General features: G+C 42.6%; 1 protein-coding gene across 3 annotated transcripts in view; it reads right to left on the reverse strand.

The window, feature by feature from the left end:
* Positions 1-280: 280 nt before the first annotated feature.
* dnah9 (dynein, axonemal, heavy chain 9) overlaps positions 281-21,424 on the reverse strand; it is a 175,913-nt gene continuing 154,769 nt past the window's right edge. The window contains exons 72-78 of one of the 3 annotated variants that reach the window (XM_086196258.1): positions 19,982-20,089; positions 19,697-19,888; positions 15,246-15,416; positions 9,155-9,337; positions 2,894-3,147; positions 2,665-2,800; positions 281-657 (exon numbers count right to left, since the gene is read on the reverse strand). In XM_086196258.1, the coding sequence (XP_086052384.1) occupies positions 430-657; positions 2,665-2,800; positions 2,894-3,147; positions 9,155-9,337; positions 15,246-15,416; positions 19,697-19,888; positions 19,982-20,089 (1,272 nt within the window). In that variant the 3' untranslated portion in view covers positions 281-429. Of the gene's footprint in view, positions 658-2,664; positions 2,801-2,893; positions 3,148-9,154; positions 9,338-15,245; positions 15,417-19,696; positions 19,889-19,981; positions 20,174-21,424 lie in introns of those variants that run through there. The other 2 variants (XM_086196256.1, XR_015111651.1) reach the window with 2 other exon arrangements.

Consider the following 21,424-nt stretch of genomic DNA (forward strand, 5'->3'; position numbering starts at 1 on the left):
CCATCCAGGTTTTGGGACCTACTGTTGTGAACATGTTAGGTGATCACATCGGATCAAGATGGGCTGCTCCTTAAAATATTGAAGTTTATTCATGGCAAGAACATGAGACATCAGTCGTGAAATCAAGTTATCGTTTTAAAACAGAAAAAAAATTATTCATTTTGTTTTTCGGCACTAACATGCGCAGTAGCTGTCTCATAAGGCCCTGTGTCCACGTTGCATTGTGTTGTTTTTTCCTGTCTGAACAGCGGTGAGATGAAGCGCCTTCACTAAGACGAGAGAAGTTGCTGTGTAAAGGTGTTGCATTTCTGACATCGATATCATCAACAGAGCTACGTGGACACGAGACCAAACGGATGTAACCCTTGACCCTGTTGGCACCATGACTACCATGACCAGCGTGTTCCCAGTAAAGCCTCCAGGAAGGAGCTAGATCTGCAGGAGCAAAGCAACTCCAGCTAGTGTCCACTTTGAGGGCTTCTCTTTGGTCTTTAGATTGAAGGTCCATACGTAGGTGGGTCCCCTCTGGCGGGTCTTGTAGACAGGACACTGGTAGATGTTCTTGTTCTCCTGTTTGTCCACAGGGATGGCCCGAATGAAGATGACTGGCATGGATGGCGTGAGCTCTTTCAGGCGGGCGTCCACGATCAAGCCGCTCTGACAGGGAAAGAAAGTGGGAGGGGTCAGTGTTCCTGTATGATCCCATTCCCCATAAACATTCTCTCCACAGGTTTTAGGAAGTAATGTTTGCTCGTAAAAGTGATTTGTCCTTTATTAAATAAAGGATGTCACATTTCTAGAGACGAGAGCGGCTCCATCCGAAGTGGGATGGATGCCATCTCTCCTAAACTAAAGAAAGTCTGCCAATTGTTAATGAAGCCCACATCCTTTGCTGGACACCACCTCGACAACCAGCGGTGAAATGATGACGTGGCTATACATATTATCAATGATCAAATAGGGTAGGGGCCCAGAGAAAACCTAGCAAGTGTGCACACCGACTCCACATTCATTTGGCGACCTCCAACTGGTGTAGTCGGATGTCATTTCAGTATCCTTATGAGCCAGCCACATATATTAAGCTTGAAGTTAGTGGTAATTGATGGCTAATAGCAAAAGTGTCCACAAAAGGTCCATTTGCACACTGTCAAGTGCATCGGTATAATCCATCTCTGCTTTATGCAGCCATGTGTTCAGAAACACTTTGATTTGAGTCAAAGTCATCCCAGTCCTAATGACGAGGAAGTCAACCAAAGACAGAAACACTTCACTCAGCTGATGAAGTCACAAATAAGTGCGAGCTCGGCTCGGTGAAAACTTCCTCGTCCGGTACTTGTACATGCATTTAAGAAAGTTCTTTTTGAAAATGTTTGACTAATCTCAGTCTGGACTTTGAGAGAACACAGTGTTGTTCTGCCCTTGACGGGCGGTGAAAGTCTTTGGGTGGAAGTCAAGCTGCCCTGCCTTAGAAAACACACTCTCTAAACACACTGAAACAGAGCGGTCTGTCTCATTAATTAATCCCCCAACATTTCGCGCCTGACAAACAGACGTTTCTCCATGCGTGCACGGTGACTTTCAGGAATGAATGTAAATCCTGACGACTTTGGAAAGCTCAGAGGACAAGCCCTAATTGCATCTGAAAATTCTATAAAACTTTAAACACCAATAACTTCATGTCCATGTGGCTAATGATGGCTAACTTAATTCAGGCCATGTGGTCCAGTTGTGATCCATGATGAATTAGTTTGACTGTTAATTAGGCAACATATCTATGAGTATTTTCTAATCAAGCAGCATATTGAGAGGATAACAATATATTAGTGTGACACAAAGCTGGAGCATTCATCATCATGAAGTGGAGTCTGCCATAAACACACAACATCTGAGTTTCTAGCATATCTATTCTGAGCACAAGGTGTTTATCACATACAGTATCTGGCTGTCTTTGATGTCTCCAGCCCCTCTGAATAAGAGGTGAGCTTCATAAATATAGATGAGCAGGTTTATCATAAATCTTTGACTTTTACTGCTGCACACAGCTGTGTTTCCTATTCACACCCCGCTACTCCCGGACACCAGAACACCACCAGCCTTGGGACTGAGGGGAGGGTGTGAGGAGAGGCTGGGAGGAGGAGAAGAAGAGTGGTGATTGGAGCTTTGGTGTGTGTGTGAGTGTGTGTGCGTGTGCGTGTGTGTGTGTGTGTGTGTGTGTGTGTGTGTGTGTGTGTGTGGGGGGGGGCGCTGCCCGGCCCATCTGACTGCCTGCCTGTGACTCCAACTTTAATGAAAAAAAAAGAACCACTCAACTAGGGAGATCTAAGTGTTCAAGTGCAAACCCTGCACTTTCACCAATTAACAAGTCTACAGGGATGCTCCTTGAAGGCTGGGCGCTGTGCTGGTACACGAGCTGGATGGATGCAGATAGATGAAGTCCTGGGAAGCTGAGTGATGCATGAGAGCAGAGCTGGATGCAAAGCAGAAAATTAAGCCACAAAGGGAATGTGTGGAATCCCTTAAGGAAGGAATATCGAAGTTGCCTTACATGAGTGAGTTGAAAGGTGCATTTCGAGGTTAATTCACCTTATGTTCATGTGTGAGGGATTCAAAGTAACTTTATTTATACCCCTGACCAACAAAATCAATGAACAACTTTCAATTTACCTGTGTGTCCCAGCGTGCGCCCTCCATATACAGCCCGTGGACGTAGGCGCCCTCACGTGGGGGGGAGCTGAAGTCTTCACGATTCTTCTTGGTCACATCACACTGCAGACTCATGCTGTCCAGAGGCCACTCGTTCCTGCCATCAATTAACCACTTCACTTACTGCACCACACCAAGATTATTTCCTCATACAGTACATTTGGAGCAAACCAAGCCCACAGTCCAGTACCTGCGAGCCATCGCCTGCATGATGGCTGTGAGGAAGGACTGGGGGTTGAAGAAGCCTGCCAGCCAAACTACAGAGGGCAAGACAAAGTCTGTTGACCAGGCCTCTAGCTCCTTGATCCTGGCCAGCAAGTCAGTGAACCACAGGGCCAGGCCAGACATGGATGGGTAAGCTCGCTTGGTCCAGCTGTCTGGCACCAGATCCAGAAATACAGCATTCTGAAGGTTCTCCATGTCAGTGGTCATGGTGAGCTCTCCCTGAAAGAAAGACAAGGAGAACCATGTATCTGTACTACGATGTAAACACTTTTCGAATCAGGGTTAACGTCATGACCACACGGCACAATCACTTCTTTTAAATGTTCTGTTTTTTTTTCTGTTCTGGTGATAAACTGCAAAATCAGCGCACCAACATGACGTGCGTCACGCATGATGTCACGTTGGAGGAGATGGCCAACATGCAGCACTTATCCTTAGCCCATTGTTCTCTGTGAATCTGTGTTCTAGGAGGTACAGCAGTTCCATCCATCCATTTTCTGTACCGCTTATCGTGGGTGGGGGGGTTGGGGGTGGAGCCTATCCCAGCTGTGTTCGGGCGAGAGGCGGGGTTCACCCTGGATGGGTCACCAGTCCATCGCAGGGCCAACACATAGAGACAGACCACCATTTACACTCACAGCCATGCCTACGGTCAATTTAGAGTCACAGAGTAATCTAATTTTGGCGGAAGCCCGGGTACCCGGAGAGAACCCACGCTGGCAAACCCCGGGCTCAAACCTGAAACCTTCTAGCTGTGAAGTGAGAGTGCTAACCAGTGCACCACAGTGCTGCCGTTCGACAATTCATGTTGTACATGTCTGGAAAGGTTCCTGGTGTGATTCCAGAGGCTGTGTTAAGGTGTGTCCTTGAGAAAAGCCCTGAACCCTCTAGCTGCACCTGATGTCTTCTCTATTAGTGTACCAATGTGTTAGCAAGTCACTAACAGTGTATGAATATGTTGTAAATTTAACTGTTAAGACTAGGAAAACACATAAAACTACAGTGCACTTATCATTTGCGTCTGTCCGTGTGCGAACAGGCGACCTCAGCCAATAGCACTGCTGTCACCAGACCATTTTACACCAAAAAAGTCCTGCCAATGTCAAAGCTGCTGTAACAATGTCGCCTCCATCTTCATTTAGCCCTGTACAGTATTTACAAATCTTCCTCAACTTGAGTATGAATTACATTGTAGCCATAAAAAGTTAAACGCAAGACGATCATTCAAAAAGACTTTTAGTGCCAACTTTGTCTTCGAAACTTCGAGCCACATGTTTTAAGGTAGATTTTATGTAATAAATCTGATGCGTCCCACCAGATCTGAGATAACCCTGCTGGAATCAGATCTGTTCCCTCAGACTTCATAAATCTCCTCCAGAACAACACAGATATTGTGTGAATATTATCCCAGGCTGAAGTCTGCTGGATGATATTAGATCCTGTTTTATTGTAATAATGTACAACAGTCGAGGTAACAGTTGTATTTATTGAAACTGCCTCACTGTCAGTGTGGTCAGCACTGTTGATCTGAAATAGCTGCTTAAGTGGACCTCTGACAGGAGATTATTCTCTCACATAACAAATGTTTACTCGACACAGGTGGTCTGACTATTCGTTCAGCGTATTTCTACTTCACATTAATGGGAGTTCAGATACTTGGGTTCAACTTGTCAGTTTGATCTCCCAAGTATGAGAGTCCAAACTTAGCTAGGACCTGTGTTTGAAAGACTTTAGCTCGTAAGCTAATGTTGCAGTTGAGAAGCTTGTATGTAGAGTGACTGTCCACTTTCCCTATGATAGAACCTCCCTCACAGGAAGGGGAAATACAATAATGGCTTCTTCAGATGATAGGTTGAAGTTGTTGGCAAACAACAAGAGTTGTGTTACCATTCAGCTTGTTGATACAAGTCTTACAATGGAAAATACCTGGTTCTAAAAATTCTCAATAAATTTCCATCCATCCATCCATCCATCCATTTTCTACTGCTTATTCCTGTTAAGAGTTGTGGGGGGTGGAGCCTATCCCAGCGGCTACGGGCGAGAGGCGGGGTTCACCCTGGACAGGTCACCAGTCCATGGCAGGGCCAACATAGAGAGACGAACAACCATTCACACTCACAGCCACGCCTACAGTCACTTAGAGTATCCAATTAACCCTCGTCCCCTCTTGATGTTTCTGGACGTCACACAGAAAGATACCACCAAATATACTTTATTCCCTCTTGTCTAGCAGGTAGTTTTCTTTTCTCTGAAAACCTGCTTGCTGCAACAGAAAACAATATTTACAACAGTTGCGTCAGTGAGCAAATACAGTAAAACAGTTCAAAATGAGGTGAGAAACCTGAAACACTCAGGTAAGCTGAGAGGAGCTGCATGTGATAATTGTCTTAACGGTAAACCACAAGCATGTATTTGAGTTTGGGCTTATTTTGTTGATTTTTTTTTCAGTATTTGTCTTACTAAAAGGAAATGAAGTCATATTTATGTAAAAAATCGGTTGTACAATTTGTCTTGCATCCAATCTGCATTTTGTGGATTTGTGAATTTTCATGACAGGAAGGAACCCAGGGTTCAGTGTGACACATCCTGTTCATCTATTGAGCTCAACATCGGAGGTGACACATCCAAGCAGCATGAGGTGTTACGAGGTAACAAGCCCTTTGGAAACTACAGATGCATACACAACCAGGAATCCAAGGATGCCATAGCAGATCCGAAAATATGCTGTGAAATGGCCCCGAGGACAAAAGAGGCAGCGCACAGATGAAGACTGGTGTCCTTCACCTATAGATGCAGGAGCTGATGGCTAGATACACATATGTGACAGTCATAACCATTGTTTACGGGAAAAATACTGTATGTGTCTGTAAATCTGTCTGCATCAGAGTATCGACTGTCAGCCAAAATCCTCCTGATCTGTCACGTCACCATGGCACCAAACAACTGCACCAAGTCACCACGACTCCCATTCTGATAGTTCCTATTTATTCCACTATGAACCACAAAATATGATTCCATTTGCTGGTGCATCTACATGGCTTTTAAATCACTGAGCCGATTTATTGAGGCTTGTAGTGTTGGGAGATCGAAGCCTCATAACTCCTGACAAATGCTTTTACACCCCCCCCTCCTTTTCTCTTTTCATTTTGTTGTTAACACATGACTCAGTCAGGCTTGACACACAGAGGGCAGACGTCTCATTCCTTCCTGCTGCTCGGTAAGCCAGATCTTTCAGTCAATCATTAGCCTGGGTTTTCTGCTAATAACAGAGGAAGTGCTTCTGTTTTGCAGGAATACCAAAGCAGCAGACCGTCAGTGTCATCAGCAACTGAGCCAGCACACCGGATAATTGAGGGTTCTGTGTTTGATTTGAGGGAACAGTTCACTCACAGGAGACCTTTCCTTACTTTCTGTTATATGTATAATATCCATGCGAAGTTGGATGTTCATTATTAAACACGGCCAGGGCTTCAAGTAATGGGGTACATCGCTGTAAAAATAATAGATGTGAGCAAAAACAGACTTCAGACACTGTTAAACTCAGTTTCCAGCATTTTTTCTTCTACTTTTATGTGGTGTTGTTGCCAGTGCGGAGATTTTGGGGAGGGGGGGAATAAAAGTTATAATGACTCATTTCAGTCAAACTATCTATGAAGGAGATGCATTACAAGGGCCAGTGGAAGATAACTACAGTTTTCCTAAAATGTGAATAATGTAGGGCGTCTCTAGTGGAGGCCCCAGTTTGGCAAGCACCCCTGTTACAAAGACAGGGCTGAGCCTGAATGCAGTTCTCATCTAATGGTAAGTCTTTGCCTCTACTGTCACCCATGGTCCTGAAATGTGTTTCTTCAAAAGGGGTGGCTGGTGTCCCCCTTAGGGATTTGGTGAGAAGTGCGGTCATCTGTGAGGGACTCACAGTAGAACCGCTGCTCCTTTGCGTCAAAAAGAGTCAGTTGAGGTGGTTTGTGAATCTGGTCAGGATGCCACCTAGAGGCTTTCTAAGGGACGGGTCCCAGGCGCAGGAGAGACTACATCCATCTCCAAGCCTGGGAATGCCACCAGATCCCCCAGTCAAAGCTGGGGACACACACACACACACACACACACACACACACACACACACACACACACACACACACACACACACACATCTGGGGCCTTGTGCAAATGCATAATGTCGATGGGGAGAATCATTAAACATAAAAAAATAACATTCCATTTCACTAAACAGAGCTGACTGTGTGGACCGTCCTCAAGGCATTTAATTTGGTGTAAAAAAATGGACACAGAGGATTTAAAAATGATTCAAATGAGCACCTCATTGTTTCCAAGGCAACGCTGGCAGCAGAAAGACACATGCATTGTTGTATTCCCACAAATTGACATCTATATGATCCTGTACTGATACATCTACTTCAGAGCAGCTGACTGCGTGAGTAAACATGGTCGATACTAACAACGTTGAGAACCCAGAGCATCCTGCCTCAGTCTCCTCAGATAACTCATCGGAACACACATCTGGGGGACCGCTGCCTCTCTCTTTTGGTGAAGCTCCTTTCTCCATACGGTCTCTGTCTGCTGAGACGCCAAGTGATGTCACCAGTGTTTGAATGAATGAACTGTTTTTTTATGTTCAATGGAGCGCCAACTGCTGGAGCTGGCTACTTGTGCTGCCTTCAGATGGTTCTAATGATGTTTTTTCCACACTATGTGTCCTCTCTGTTATTCCAGCTCTTGTCTAAGCGACTCCCTGGTGTTAACACACTCTCACATGCATGTTCTAACAACGGCGACACACTTCTAGGTCAGCCCAATCAGGTCTGGAAAAAACACAACATCTGGAAATAAGGAAAATACATGATTTCTAAAGATATCTAGGTGATGTGAGAAATGGCCTCAAGCAACCATACTCTTGTTTTCTCAAGTCTGATACAAAGAGCAGAAAGTCAAGTGAACATTTTGGGGGAGCAAAAAAGGAAGTAAGACTGCTTTCCACACCCACCTGCTCTCCTCTTTGCGTGTGCACCCTGTCACCTGCAGGTTCTATTTCAGCTAATTCTGTCAGTGTGTATTTGTACAAACAAGTGCATGCAAATGACTATAGCTAGGAGTTATTAAAAACGCTGGAACCACAGGCATTGGTTAAATAAAACAGGAGCTGATTGCTCCTAAACTGTTATTATGTCTTGAACTGGTTTCTATCTTTCAAGTCTCGACTTAAACAAAGCAACTATGAACATAGTCCATAATCCATCTATCTGCTTGTGGACCCCCTATAACCTTACCAGTTAATAAGCTATAATAATAATAACAATAATAATAATAATATTTTTTAAAATAAATTTAAGCCTCTGCACTATTGACAGCTGAGGATCAGAGGCTTCAGCTGCTTTCAGCCATCTGTAAGCATGTTTGTCCATATGTCAATCATTCCTGTAGAGGGAATATCTTAGAAGAACCTTGAGGAAATTTCTTCAAATACGGCACAAACCTTCATTTAGACTGAAGGAGTTAAAAATGTTGACGCTAGTCAAAGGTCAAGGTCACTGTCACCTGTCAAACACGATATCTTAGGAGCTCCTCTACGGAATGAACTCAAATCTGGTACGAATGTTCACTTGGACTCAAGGAGGAAGTGTTAAGATCTTGGTGATCGCCTTTACTTAAAGAAAAGAAAAAGTTAACTTGAGTCTGTACCGCATACAGGATACGATGAGTCTAGAAAAACAGTCACCTGATGTGTGCTTGACCTTTGACGTATGAAGGTTGAAGGTCATTCTTGTGTTCCAGGGGATTTAAATGCAAGATCTTTAAAATTCCCACAAGGTGTTCCATAGATACTGCTACCATGTGAGCTTTCACAACCAAAAGCTTTTCAGCTCATCTGAGAAACCCAGTAGACTTTTGTGCCAGATTTGAAAAAATGTTGACATAAAATGGGTTGTATGGACGGAAAACACAAAACCATCGCCAGGGCAGGCCTGAAGTGCATGTGTGCGAGTATGAGATGTTTTAAAATGAGCAAAAAGCTGCTGATCTCAAGAGAGATGTTTGGTTGCCACATCTAACAATTGTTTATCTTAACATTTCAATGCCAGCATGGAAAGATTCAGCTGAAGAACCTTTTCTGTGCGATAGCAACCACTCTCCACGTTCAAATACGGCACTAACAACTGTGAGTATTTCACCAGTGATGAACATAATTATCACCGTTGCACCGCCTGACCTTGAGTCCCAGGCTGAGCTCATGGAGGGAACGTCTGATTTCCTGCGTGAGGAGGTTCATGCGCTCGCATTCCTGCAGCGCCACCACCTGGTAGGGAGTCCTCTCCTCCGCCTTCTCCAGCAGCTCGGCCATGTTGAACTCCTCCGGGAGTTGTTCTAGGATCTCCTCCAGCACTGCACGCACCTTCAAATGAGGACAACAATGACAGTGAGTTGACAGTAAACATTATTATTCTCTCCAAAGATTAATCTACATAGCCTTCCTCTTTTGGAAAATTCAACTACTTCCATCGAAGGTACAAGGGAGTACTCTATGAAATAAAAGACTCACAAAAGATTGAGGTCATGTGTGTCAGATAAACGCTGTACTGCCAATGCTGACAGCCTGAGAAACTGTTGCAGTTTGAAATAAACAGTGCCATAAATATTCATGAAAATATTTTGCAATGGCAGCTCTTTGTTTTCAATAACAGTCTAATCCCTCGAGAAAATCAATGCTCACATCATATTTTTGTGGGTAAGTGATGAAAGTTAATGTCTGTGTCAACATTTTCCCAAGGCAACCAGCATTAGCGATCAATCAGTGGATTATGTGCCGAACAAAGGATATGAGGTCATCATATCTATGGATTTTTCGGTTCAAATATCTGATCTGGGTTTGGCAGTGACTGAGCACATGGAATACAAAGTGGGCTTCATTGGTAGGCTCCACATGGCTGACGTCTGTTGAGTCACGAATATCAAGCCTCCTGAGCCAGAAAGGTCACACATCATAATACACACACACACACACACACACACACACACACACACACACACACACACACACACACACGCCTGCAGTGGTCAAGAAAGCAAGGATACCAGTTCAATTACCCTTACTCTTTTGAATATAAACATATTTCAAGTTATATTTTTGGTTTTATAAAATTTTCATGAAAACTCTCAGGTTTCAGCTAACTTTCAACCTGGCGGGTGGGGGGGGGGGGGGGGTACACCGAATTCATGTCAAACCGCATGCCAAAATGAATCTGTGTTGGTGGCATTGCTCATTTTCATTCGTGTTAACCTTCCAGCTCCCTAAAAAAATGTGCCCACTCTTAGAAAATCCTTTAGACTGACATGCAACACAACACATGTCTATGTCTGCCATCATAACTCTTGTGGATAAATGTGTTTGCATTATGAATCAAACTACCTTGCCTCTGTAGTCAGTGGTCCAAATTCTCTTCCTGTGATTCGGAGAGAAGTTGTAACAAGGGGGAAAGGGGGCGGGGTTTGAGCTAATTATGACTTATGATATGATAGTAAAGTGCTTCTAAAAATATCTTGATACAATGCTAAATTGATACGACAGCAAAAACCAAACCAATCACAACAATTTGTGGAATAAAAGAACATCCATCAAGGTAGCACATTGAGACATTTGTCATTTTAATACATGCAGGCATGTTTTGACATAAATTGATACATCAATAACAATTACTGGAAATAATGAAGCCATGATCATGATGACATGGCATCCAGCACTATTATACGACAGGATCCGTGTTAATGTTGCGTTCATTAACATTATACTGGACCCCACTTATTAAGTATGCACTGGTTTTGATCCTAATGGAGAGACATTAGATTGGTATACATTCTCTAATACGTTCTATATCTTGGAAAGAAAGCTGTATTTTCTTAAATGTCAAACTTTTATCTTTTGTTCAAATCAAGGCTGTTGACAGTATCAAAAACTTCAATCACATTTTGACACTTCCTGTAGTTTTAATCCAGAATGATAGTTGTCACGCTATCTTCTACTTTTTGAATCATCGCTGTTTGGTAACTGTTTTTGTCTTGGAAGTGTATTTATGTAGTTAACAGTGTGAGAAGTGATTTTTTTTGCTATTTCAATTTGTTGTACAGCACTTTGGTTTCCTTCTTGTTATCAAAATGTCCTATCTGAATCAAAGGGAGTGGATTGGATGAGCTGCATTTAATTCACATTATAAAAATATTAAGAAGTCCAAAACAAATCCATCATATCTGAATGAATACTATGATATTCAGGAAAATACTTGCAAAGTAGCTTAGCTTCAACTGGCAACAGGGAAAACAGTTTGATCGCAATAACCTGTCAAACCTGTTCACTGACATCAAAATATCTGGATTGTTTGATGGTCCTGGCAACAAAACATGAAACTATTTGTCTGAGGTCCTGATTGATTCCGCAGTATCATTCAAGGGTGTTGTAGCGCCACACCGAGAAGTTCATCTCCACTGTGAGTTGGCGAGGTGTCGCATAACTTGTGAGTTTTTTATGTTGTGAACAATGAGTAAGACCTGTGCTTGATATCAGTTCATCTGTGTCTAGGTTTCTAGTATGAACATGACACATAATGAGAGAGGCCATTGCGTCACACTCCAAAAGTCACGCCCACTAAAGGGAAAAACATTTGGCACCACAACATGCAACCAAGCACTGGAATGCTAAATGGTTCAAGATGAAAACACTAGATGTTCATAAATGAAGTGGATTTCCCAAAAAGTCGGTGTGCTCCTTGAAGTAAAGGTTTCCTCCTGGTTGTAAAGTTGGGACTCCGTCAATCCGGCTTTTTTTGAGTCTTGAAGAGTTTAACATCAGCCCTCAAGATTCTCCCAAGTATGCAATAGAAGCCAGCACGTTTCATCATCCACAAAAGTCTTGCTGTTATTGAAGAAGAAATCTGGTTGTATGTGGCAATAAGAGGGAAAGAATCCTGTAAGAGATTCTGCTTGACTGCTTGTTTTGAGCAACAGCAAGCATAAATGACTTTTTTTACCAAAGCCGACACCCAGACAAACAAGGAGCCCTTATTTATGATATTGAACAAGTGACTCGTGCTCCATTAGGGAGTGTAAAATGCCGCCCACTCTCTCTGACGGAATATTTGCTTGAGCTTTTAAACCAAATTAAGCTTTCTATCAGAGCAGCGCTGAAGCGAGAAGTAAACCAGAAAATGCCGTACCAGGAAAAACACCCCGGCTGATGTCACACCCCAAACAGTTGCTCTGCAATTTTTTTTTTACTCGGTGTGCAGCAGCCACGGAAAATGTCACCTGTTGTCATCACGCATTTGGGATTTTGTGCTCTTCCCAAGAGTTTAGTGTGACAGTTGTCTTGTTAAACATATTAACCCAGGATATCCTCTCCATATGACAGCAGGACAGAATATCAAACCTCCATCATAACTTGAGTTTAAATGTTACCCTTTTATCCCCGTAGATGTGCTGACGCTTCAGCCCTAACACACCAATGCTGTGTTATTGTTTCAACCCACAGAACCTGATCTTATATTCTGGAGGAAATCTCAGTTCATAAAAAAATTGCAATTTAAAAAAAAAAAAAATCAGAATTTTCTTTTCTTTTTAAAAATACCGCCCATAAAACTGAATTTAAGATTGGGGATTTGGGAGAAACCTGTTTAAAATAAAGTATAGAAAACACAGAGTTGCTGTTAATGGAACATAGAATATTTACAGGGCATTCTACATTTACTGCAGCGCACTTGTGTTTTTAATATTTGCATAAATATAATCACGAGAATGACTTGTCTTTTGTAACAGCATACTCTTTTCAAATATAAAAGCCACCTGAGTAGGGTTGGAATGCCCAGCATACCTCCTGGCATGCACGGGGTAACAGATTCATGTATTCTCCAGGATATGAGTGGCTTTGTTTATATTGACTCTAAATTTGATGTCTGAATGTGCCTAAACCATAAGTGATGTGTGGCCATGTTTAAGGGAACCATTAGTAAGTTTGAATCCGCCTCTTCCTGTAATACCACTTTGTTCAGTTTGCCAACCGTCCTGTATTAGCTAAAAGAGGCGCATGCGCGTCAAATATGGGGCGGTTGGCAACCCTACACGTTGTACTTCAAGAGTTAGTGAGTCAAGGGAAAGATATTCCAGTGGAACTTCTGAGGTGCTCTTCCTAACTCAGTGCTAGGTTCAGCTATTCTAAAGATGAATCTCCTTTCATTTGTTTTTATCAGGAATCTTTTACATCGCAACCCAAACCTAAGACGATAGGCGAGGTTCGGAATATAAATCGACTTCTTAACGGCTTTGTTGTGTCTCTCAACGAACACTATTGCTGCTCCCTCTGTCGACCTGAGTTTGCATCTTATCATCACTTGTGAAAAGACCCTGTGAAAAGATTACTCATCACGTCAGTATGTCTGCCAATTTGTCCCACTCTTTGGTTCTCTGCCTCTCTCTATGGGCTCTTTTCACTCAAAATAGAAGGTAAACACAGGTGTTACGAAGGACTTTAACAATGCTACTGCTCCACTCCTCTGTTTAGCACAGAGCCTTAATTGACGGGATTAGGAACACCTGTGTTTACCTTCTGTTTCATCTCAAAATGGCTCCTGCTAAAAAAGCCTAAAGACCATATTCACACAGCAGCCATGTTTCTTTGGCGTTATTCTCAGGGTGGGAAGCTAGAATTCAAGCTAATGTTGTCTACTGTCTTCTAAGCTGCAACTTGTATAAATAAAAGGAATTTGGAAAAATGATACAACAGGAAAGTAGTAAATTAATGTTTTGTGGCATACTCACTGCAATACATATTTCTGTGAATGACATATGTGTGATAGGTCACCTCTCTAACGTGTTTTTGGTACACAGAAGCAAGCATGTCTTGCTAGCCTGTTAAAGCCACATAAAATACTCAGTGATTGTAACACTCTTTTGTGTTGGGGGTTAGCTGTAAGAACATTACAGGAGAAATATATGTCCCATATATGTTAACATATTGCTTTTCTATTTTATTGAGCAACAAAACAATCTGCAATGTAAGCAAGGAAGTTGAACACAAATGCTAGCTGTTGGCTGAACGTACAGTGGCAAATGGATTATATAATATGTTGTCTTATTTTCAAATATGCGCGAGAGTTTAAGTAGTCCTTATTTTTTCAGATGGTCAACAAGGAAGCAACTGACGTATAACAATTTGCTAGATTGCAGCAGAATGACATTGTCCATTATTCTCGCTTCCCAATCTGAGTGTGACATCAGAGGAAAATGGCCGCTGTGGCAAAATGGTGGATTGGTTTGGAGTGTACAATATTATGGGCTAGCTGGTTCTCACATTTATAAAGAGCAGCTTTAAGGAGATTAATAGTGTGGCCAATAAACTGTGTTAGCATACACTTTTGTGCGCTTTCACTGTTGAGCTGCAACAGCTAGTCAAATCAATACATGTGCAAATTCTTTGGTTCCTGATTTTTTTCTGCTTCTTTAAATGTCAGAATTAAAAGAAAAGAAATATCATATGAAGAGCCTCAAAGAGGTTTTAGTGATTTCACTCTCATGTCAAATTATAGTGCCTTGTCCAATCCAGTCTCCTGGAGTTATTATCAAGTGCAGTGCAGTGTTTGGACCTTTGATGAGCCTTCAGACACATGGATCTGTTACTCAGACAACTGGATCTGTTACTCAGACAACTGGATCTGTTACTCAGACACACGGATCTGTCACTCAGACACACGGATCTGTCACTCAGACACACGGATCTGTCACTCAGACACACGGATCTGTTACTCAGACTGGTTCTCCTGGATCAGAGGCTGCCCCATCCAGCAGGGCTGTGCTCAGGTTGAATGTCTGGTACTATAATGGTGCCTGAGTGACAGCAAAAAAGTTTGAAAAATTCCAAAACCTCATTGTCTTCCCAGATGTTATCATCTCAGCTGATTGATGTATTCTGTTGAGGATGAGATATGGCATCACATATGTGTGCCCTCATACTTTTGGTTATCCATATACTTCTGGTAATGAGGTCTAAATCAAATACTCCATGCATCATTGTATGGATGGGCAGTGAAGGGATGTATGAATGATTCAAATCAGTTTCTGAACCCTGCTTTTGGATATTCACCGCCTGCAAGACTAACAAGAATCCAGCAGTGTCTGATAATCACCAAGTCATTTGAATCAGGAGCGTTGGAGCAGGCAACCATCTAAACACGGTGGTGTGGATTTCCAACGCCCAGGTTGCAAATCACTGATTCAAAAGAAAAATTCAGATCCAAGTATTATACATTTCCATCAATTACCTTCTCCTCTCGTGTCGTCCCGCCACCCTCGCCAACTCCTCCGTCCCTGGGCTGCATCTCTAGGACGGTGCGAAAAAGCTTCTCTGAGCTTTGCGTGAGGAAGCCGATCTCAGCATTAGGATGAAGACCATACAGGTAGGGGGATTCAGCCGGTAGGGTGTCATCTATGTACTGGAGTACAATACATCCATGTCAGAGTGTGTGACTGATGCATCCCATGGCCTTATTCGTGTACCGTTCCCCCAGAAGAGTTGGATTATATTCAATCACCAACCCTAAATGAGATGAATACTTAATTGAACAGCTATGAGACAGGAGACTCCAACTACTTCCTGACAGAGAAGTACTTTTTTCACTCAGGTTTATCTGCTTACAAAGGAGGGGAATGAAAACATAAGAATGATGAGATATTTCTGGGTGAGATTCAAACATTCAGGACCAGTTGACAGACTGCTAATGACCATAACGAGGGGAAGGAAATAGGACATCTTCCATCTGCTGGTCTATAATGAATATCAGTAGGTTTTTTTACGTTAATGAAAGAGGAAGCTCGACTGAAGGAGGCTTTTTTTGCGTGTGTGTGATACTTACATTAAACAAAAAAATCTCTTCTAATCATAATACCCACATGAAAGTTTTTGATGGGAAATATATATTGGCCTTTAATAGAGAACCACTTTGTAGTCAGCTTCTTTGATCTCCTTTGTACTAGCTGGCTAACTTTCGCTGATTGCCTGTGTCTTGTTAAAAGACGAGCAAAACTGCTGAGTCACTCCCAGCCTTTTCTGTTTCTCTCTCGCTGCTCTCCTTCCCCTAAACATACTGTACGATAACTCCAAAGGGTTGCATGGCAGGGGCTGACCTCACAGATAAATAATAAATACATGCTATCTGAGTCTTTATAGCGCATTCAGGCAGTTGACACAACAACCTGTCTCAGCTCTGATTTCAGCCTGTCAGTCAGGATTTATGTTAAATGATACATTGCATCTCACAACAGGCGAGATGAGGTCGACTGAGGTGAAGCAGTAACCTGACGGCGCCTGGAGCTGTCAAAACCAACATGTCATCGTTATTAATGGTGGCCACAACACACAGGGGATGAAAATTACGTATTGCAGATGTTCATTCTGAGGACCCCTCAAGGTTTACTGGGGTCCTGCACCTTTTTAAAGTCAAATTCAAGCAGCTGTTACAGCGGTGGTCTACAAAGACCAAACAAAAAATTCACCAAATGTCAAACGTCTTTGACAAGAAATCACCGTGTGAATATTTCGATCATTATTCTCAAAGTTTTGGTGCGTTAATGAAGTCATTTGAGGACACTTTATTACAATTTTAGCAATTCTCAATTGGGAAAAAAATAGCTTTTGCACCACATCTGTAACAGTTGATATCAATGAAAAAAATTGGCCAATGTACTTCCACCATAAGTTGCAAGTTTACATGAAACTTTCGAAATATGAAAGGATGCCAAAACACAATGCTTATGACAGATTTATGACTGGACACAGTAATGCCCTTCGAACCAGTCTTCAGTTCTCAGATGATGTTGTCCACTTCTATCCAGCGTTGACTTGCTATCACCTCCTATTTAACACCTATCCCCCCGAGTCTAATAGAGACACACACAGGTCTCTAATGCCCCTTTCCCACATGCCTCCGGGATTTTAAATCCTCCCTTGAAAGCTACTTAATCCCATTCTTATTGTGAGGAGTTGCCTCTCTTTTGTTGTCAAGTGCATGATGGGTTAATTTAGTAGCTGGAATGACAAAAAGTCGTGGAAGGAAGCAACAAGCTTCGTAGCTTCCATGTGACCCCTCGGCGTATGTGGGTCAGAGGTTGGAAACTGACCGTGAAGGATCCACCTGAGTTTCGTGATCATATCAACGCTGTTCAGCACCACAGCTGATTTCCCAATCAAAAGCCACATAGGCAAGTGGGAAAGGGGCATAAAATGTTTTACCAAGCCGGAGACGTACCGTAAAGGTGAGGCAATTATAATTTTAAGCAGGTTCAAACAGTATAACGCACTGTCGCACTATAACGTAGACTGCTCACCTCTGTGTATCCATGCTGCAGTGAGTTATGAATTATTCATCAAACACTTGGTCATAAATGTTCAACGTATCTGCTTATAGTAAAGCATCACGCAGCAGGCCAATGATCACTATTCAACATGTTGGCAAAAAAAAAATATTTACACGTCTAACAGACATGGAGCAACATTGTGTGTCAAGTTTCTGGCCACAATAACGCCAGGGACACTCAGAAGCGACGCCCACTTCCTTTCAGTGCCCATGTTATCTAATTGGCCTTCTCAGACAGAGTGTGCCAGCTCCTGATCTCCAGCGATAGCTTCAGCGTCTGTTCTACTTTCTTCATGCTCTGAGCCAATCTGGCAAGAGAACCAATGATTATAAATAATAAAAAAGCTACATTATGTATGAAATATGACATAAATGTTCGTATACAACCTATGCTTGGCAAGACATTGATTTCTTTTCTCCTCCTCTAACCCCACTGGGGATTTCTATTCACTTAACTTTGTTGAGGAGACAGAGACGGAGAGAGTTGGTAACAATCCACTCTACTCTTGAGGAGTAGAACTCACCATGTTGAAATGCTCCTCTTCTCCTGAACAATCTTTCAGGCTCCCAACTGCTAAACCTGACTGTGGTCTGGTGCTAGGAGGCAGGAACTTATTTTGAACATCACTGCTGATCATTCTCATGACAAATAAAGAGGTTTTCAACCTAAAAAGGTTGGTTCTCCAAAAACCACGAAATATTATTATTTATCCTTGCGTTAATTAAGAAGTCGTCAGTGGGCGAGTCATTCTACACTTTCATTAAAATTGTTCAGAGGTGTGATCGGCAAAGAACAAAAAAGTAGGAAAACATACGGTGCACCTACCATGACATGACCCCCCCCCCCCCCCCCCCCGTCGGATGATGTAGGCTACATCTCATTGCTGCATGACAATATTTAATCTCATCCAAACCATGCGCTAACCCCAGATTTTACATATATTTCTATCTTTTTAGCTTTATTTTGGATTTTACTAGGTCATGTAAGGGGTAGACTAGAACGTTTTATACTTGTCAAAACAAAAATAGGAGCTCCGATATCATCTCTGTCTTTATTTTTATGAGGTCTGCCCATGGATCAATCTTTTTCGGGGTTGAATACGTATCACAATATCCCGATTGATCATGTTCTGCTCGTATGTCTGTAACATCGTGTCGATTTCCACTGGTTTGCTTAATACACACAGCTGTGCACCCCCCCCCCCCCCCCCCAAAACAAACAACAAAAAAACAAAAACGGATTTGCATGATTCACGAGTGCATCATTTTCAGGTCGAAAATCTGGACAATTCACACCCCTGATTGTTTATGCCCTCCGTAGACGTGTACAGGAATGAGTTCTAAAATAAGTTAGCATTGCTGAGGGTCCAGTGTCCAAGTCAGTGGGTTTTGGTTTAATTCCCTGAAAAATGGTGTGTGGTTCTCAAGAGCTGATGGCATTTTAACTTCTTGTTCTACTCTATGAAATACATGAAAATAAAAAGCAGTTGATCACAGGTGGCCAAACGAGACTCCTGAGGATTCTCAGTCCGGGTTGATCTGCAAAAACATGTCATCCCTGCAGCGCTCTATTGATGACACATCCTTAATTACAATTTATCTGCTCAAAACTGGAGAGGTAGTTCAGTTCACTGCATGACACCATGATTCAAAAAAATCCTGCGTGGAACAGCTCAAGAGCTCGATGTTTACATTTCACCCATTTAAATAAAGCTATTGAATAATGTAGCTTTAACTTCTGTCTCTTTGGGTGAATGATCTTTGTTAACTTTCTGTTGGGGTAGTCCCTTCTGGTTATCCTACGGCATGCTGGGAAAACCTTCCCCACACTAAATGGGAATAAGAACATTTGGTGTATGGATGAAAGCACAGGTCTATAACTCCGCGCATCTTTCTGCAAGCTTTTGTTTTGTCCCATGACTCATCGAGCCCTGCTCACTTACTTTCACGTCAGTGTTCCCTGTAAACTGACTTCTTCAGTTCAGTTTGCAAACATTCCAAGTTAGACTGGCAAACTCTCTCCACCCGCAGAGTGGATTCCACTTCTGAGAAATATTTAGATAACGACAATCTGTTATGTCTTGGGGACCCATATGGGACGAGTTATTGTTATTGATTTAGCACTGAATTGTGGAACATAATACATGGGGAATGGCGATTGAGAAACTTTTGATTAACAATTCAATTCAAGCAACATTAATTTGCTGGAGGCCATATTGGATCCCCGGGGACCTGTGTGAGACAGCACCCCCGGAGAGCCACTGCTGTAATTGTGTTTGTTGCTGGGATGACTTCAGGTAACACTGGAGGCAATCTGGCGGAGGACGGAACAATATGAGTCACAGCCTTGATGAGCGCACCTGGTGGTAGCTGTTATAGTCCATGTTTCCAGGCAGAGGGAAGCCAGGTGCTAGACAGAGCTCTCCTTCCATCATCTCAGGCTTGATGAACTCCTCCAGGTAGGTCCCACATAGACGCCGGTCCCAGTCATCTGTGATGTGACCCCCATACATGATCTCACCGAACAGGTAGCGCAGGTCATCGTATGGCACCTGGGAATTGGAGACGTAGGGAAGGTGGTTGCCGTGTTCAGCTGTGTGTTTAGATTTCCAATTAGGATTACAATCCTTTGCACAAAGACTCACCTCAGGATTAGCCTCCAGGTAGTTGTAGAGGACGTTGACAGAAATGGTGAGGTCTCCGGTGTTAAAGGGGTATGATCGGTTCCAGCCCTGAGGACCAAACTTCCTCCTCTCAGCCACCACAGCATGAAAGTAGCATAGAGCAAACAGAATACTCTTAAACTCATTCTGCCGAGCACACATTTCCAGCGTGTCCTGCAAAACGAAACAAAACAAAAATAGACACACTTGAACTGTACAGCTGCACTAAATGGGTGATTTTGGTGTGCAAAAAGTTGTGGCAGGCAGCCTTCTGATCTGTTTTATTTTGTCAAGTCCCCAGCAGTTGGGCTTGAGTAGATGGCAATAAGCCCATTGATGAGATCGCCTTTTAATTGTCACAACTTGTCAAGGACTTCCAAACTCCATCTGTCTTCTGAGCTCATTATTCCAGACAAGCAAATAATAAAAAAACAGGACATAAATGGCATTGTAATCTCTAGGGGGGAGAGACAGTTAAATAAGCATGCCAATAACCCCCACGGAACTAAGAGGGCTAAATTCTCTTTATTTCAGCATGTGTCATGGTGAGTGCGGCCGTGAGGGCTTTCACTTCCCCTGCTGCAGTGCCCTGGGGAGCTACGATGCACATGCCTGCACACAAGTAGAGAGCAGACTGACTAGTGCACACACACACACACACACATACACGCACACACACACACACACACCCCCTTTTGCAGTTAATATTCTGCACTGTACTCCTCTGCTCAATGCAGCTGAAAGAGATGCCTAGCCTCCTTATTCATGACCCGTGGACTCAAGAGAAACAACATGCAGTCAGATAATCAAGAGAGGCAGACGCATAAACACACACTGACAAACACTCTCGTGAACTGACAGAGGTATCAGATTAGCATCACAGAACATGTGACTCGGAATTATATGACAATTTGACTGATTAAAAACAATCAGTTTCAAGATCAAAGTAAACCCACACCTAGAATTGTACCAGCATGTAATCTTTCTCCTTCATAAGTCAGACCCAAAATTGCATTAACATGCATTACATCATCTGGTAACACTACAATCAGAGTACATTCATCACGGTTAGTTAAAGGTTAGTTAACTGAGAGCAATGATTGGTAATTCACTAATGTGCTTAGTGGATGGGAAAAAAACAGGGGATGGTCGGGTGGGGTTAGGGACACTAATAGTATTAATAAAAGCTTTATTATGCTTAAGTAATGTTTATTCAGCACTTACTGCATAAGTTGTCATGAACTACTTATGAATGTTGCCATAATATGAAGGCTTACCATCAATCACTACCGAAACAATAAAAGATTCACACGAACAACTCAACTGCCATAACGAGCCTAGTGTGAGTAGAACATTTGTTCCATTCACCTCCATTTTAGTTGCGTGATTGACTCGCACCATTGTCGGACTGATTAACATGAAAGT

The sequence above is a fragment of the Aulostomus chinensis genome, chromosome 23 (genome assembly GCF_037954235.1).
Source record: "Aulostomus chinensis isolate RoL2024-O1b breed Wild chromosome 23, RoL_Achi_v1.0, whole genome shotgun sequence".
NCBI lineage: Eukaryota > Metazoa > Chordata > Actinopteri > Syngnathiformes > Aulostomidae > Aulostomus > Aulostomus chinensis.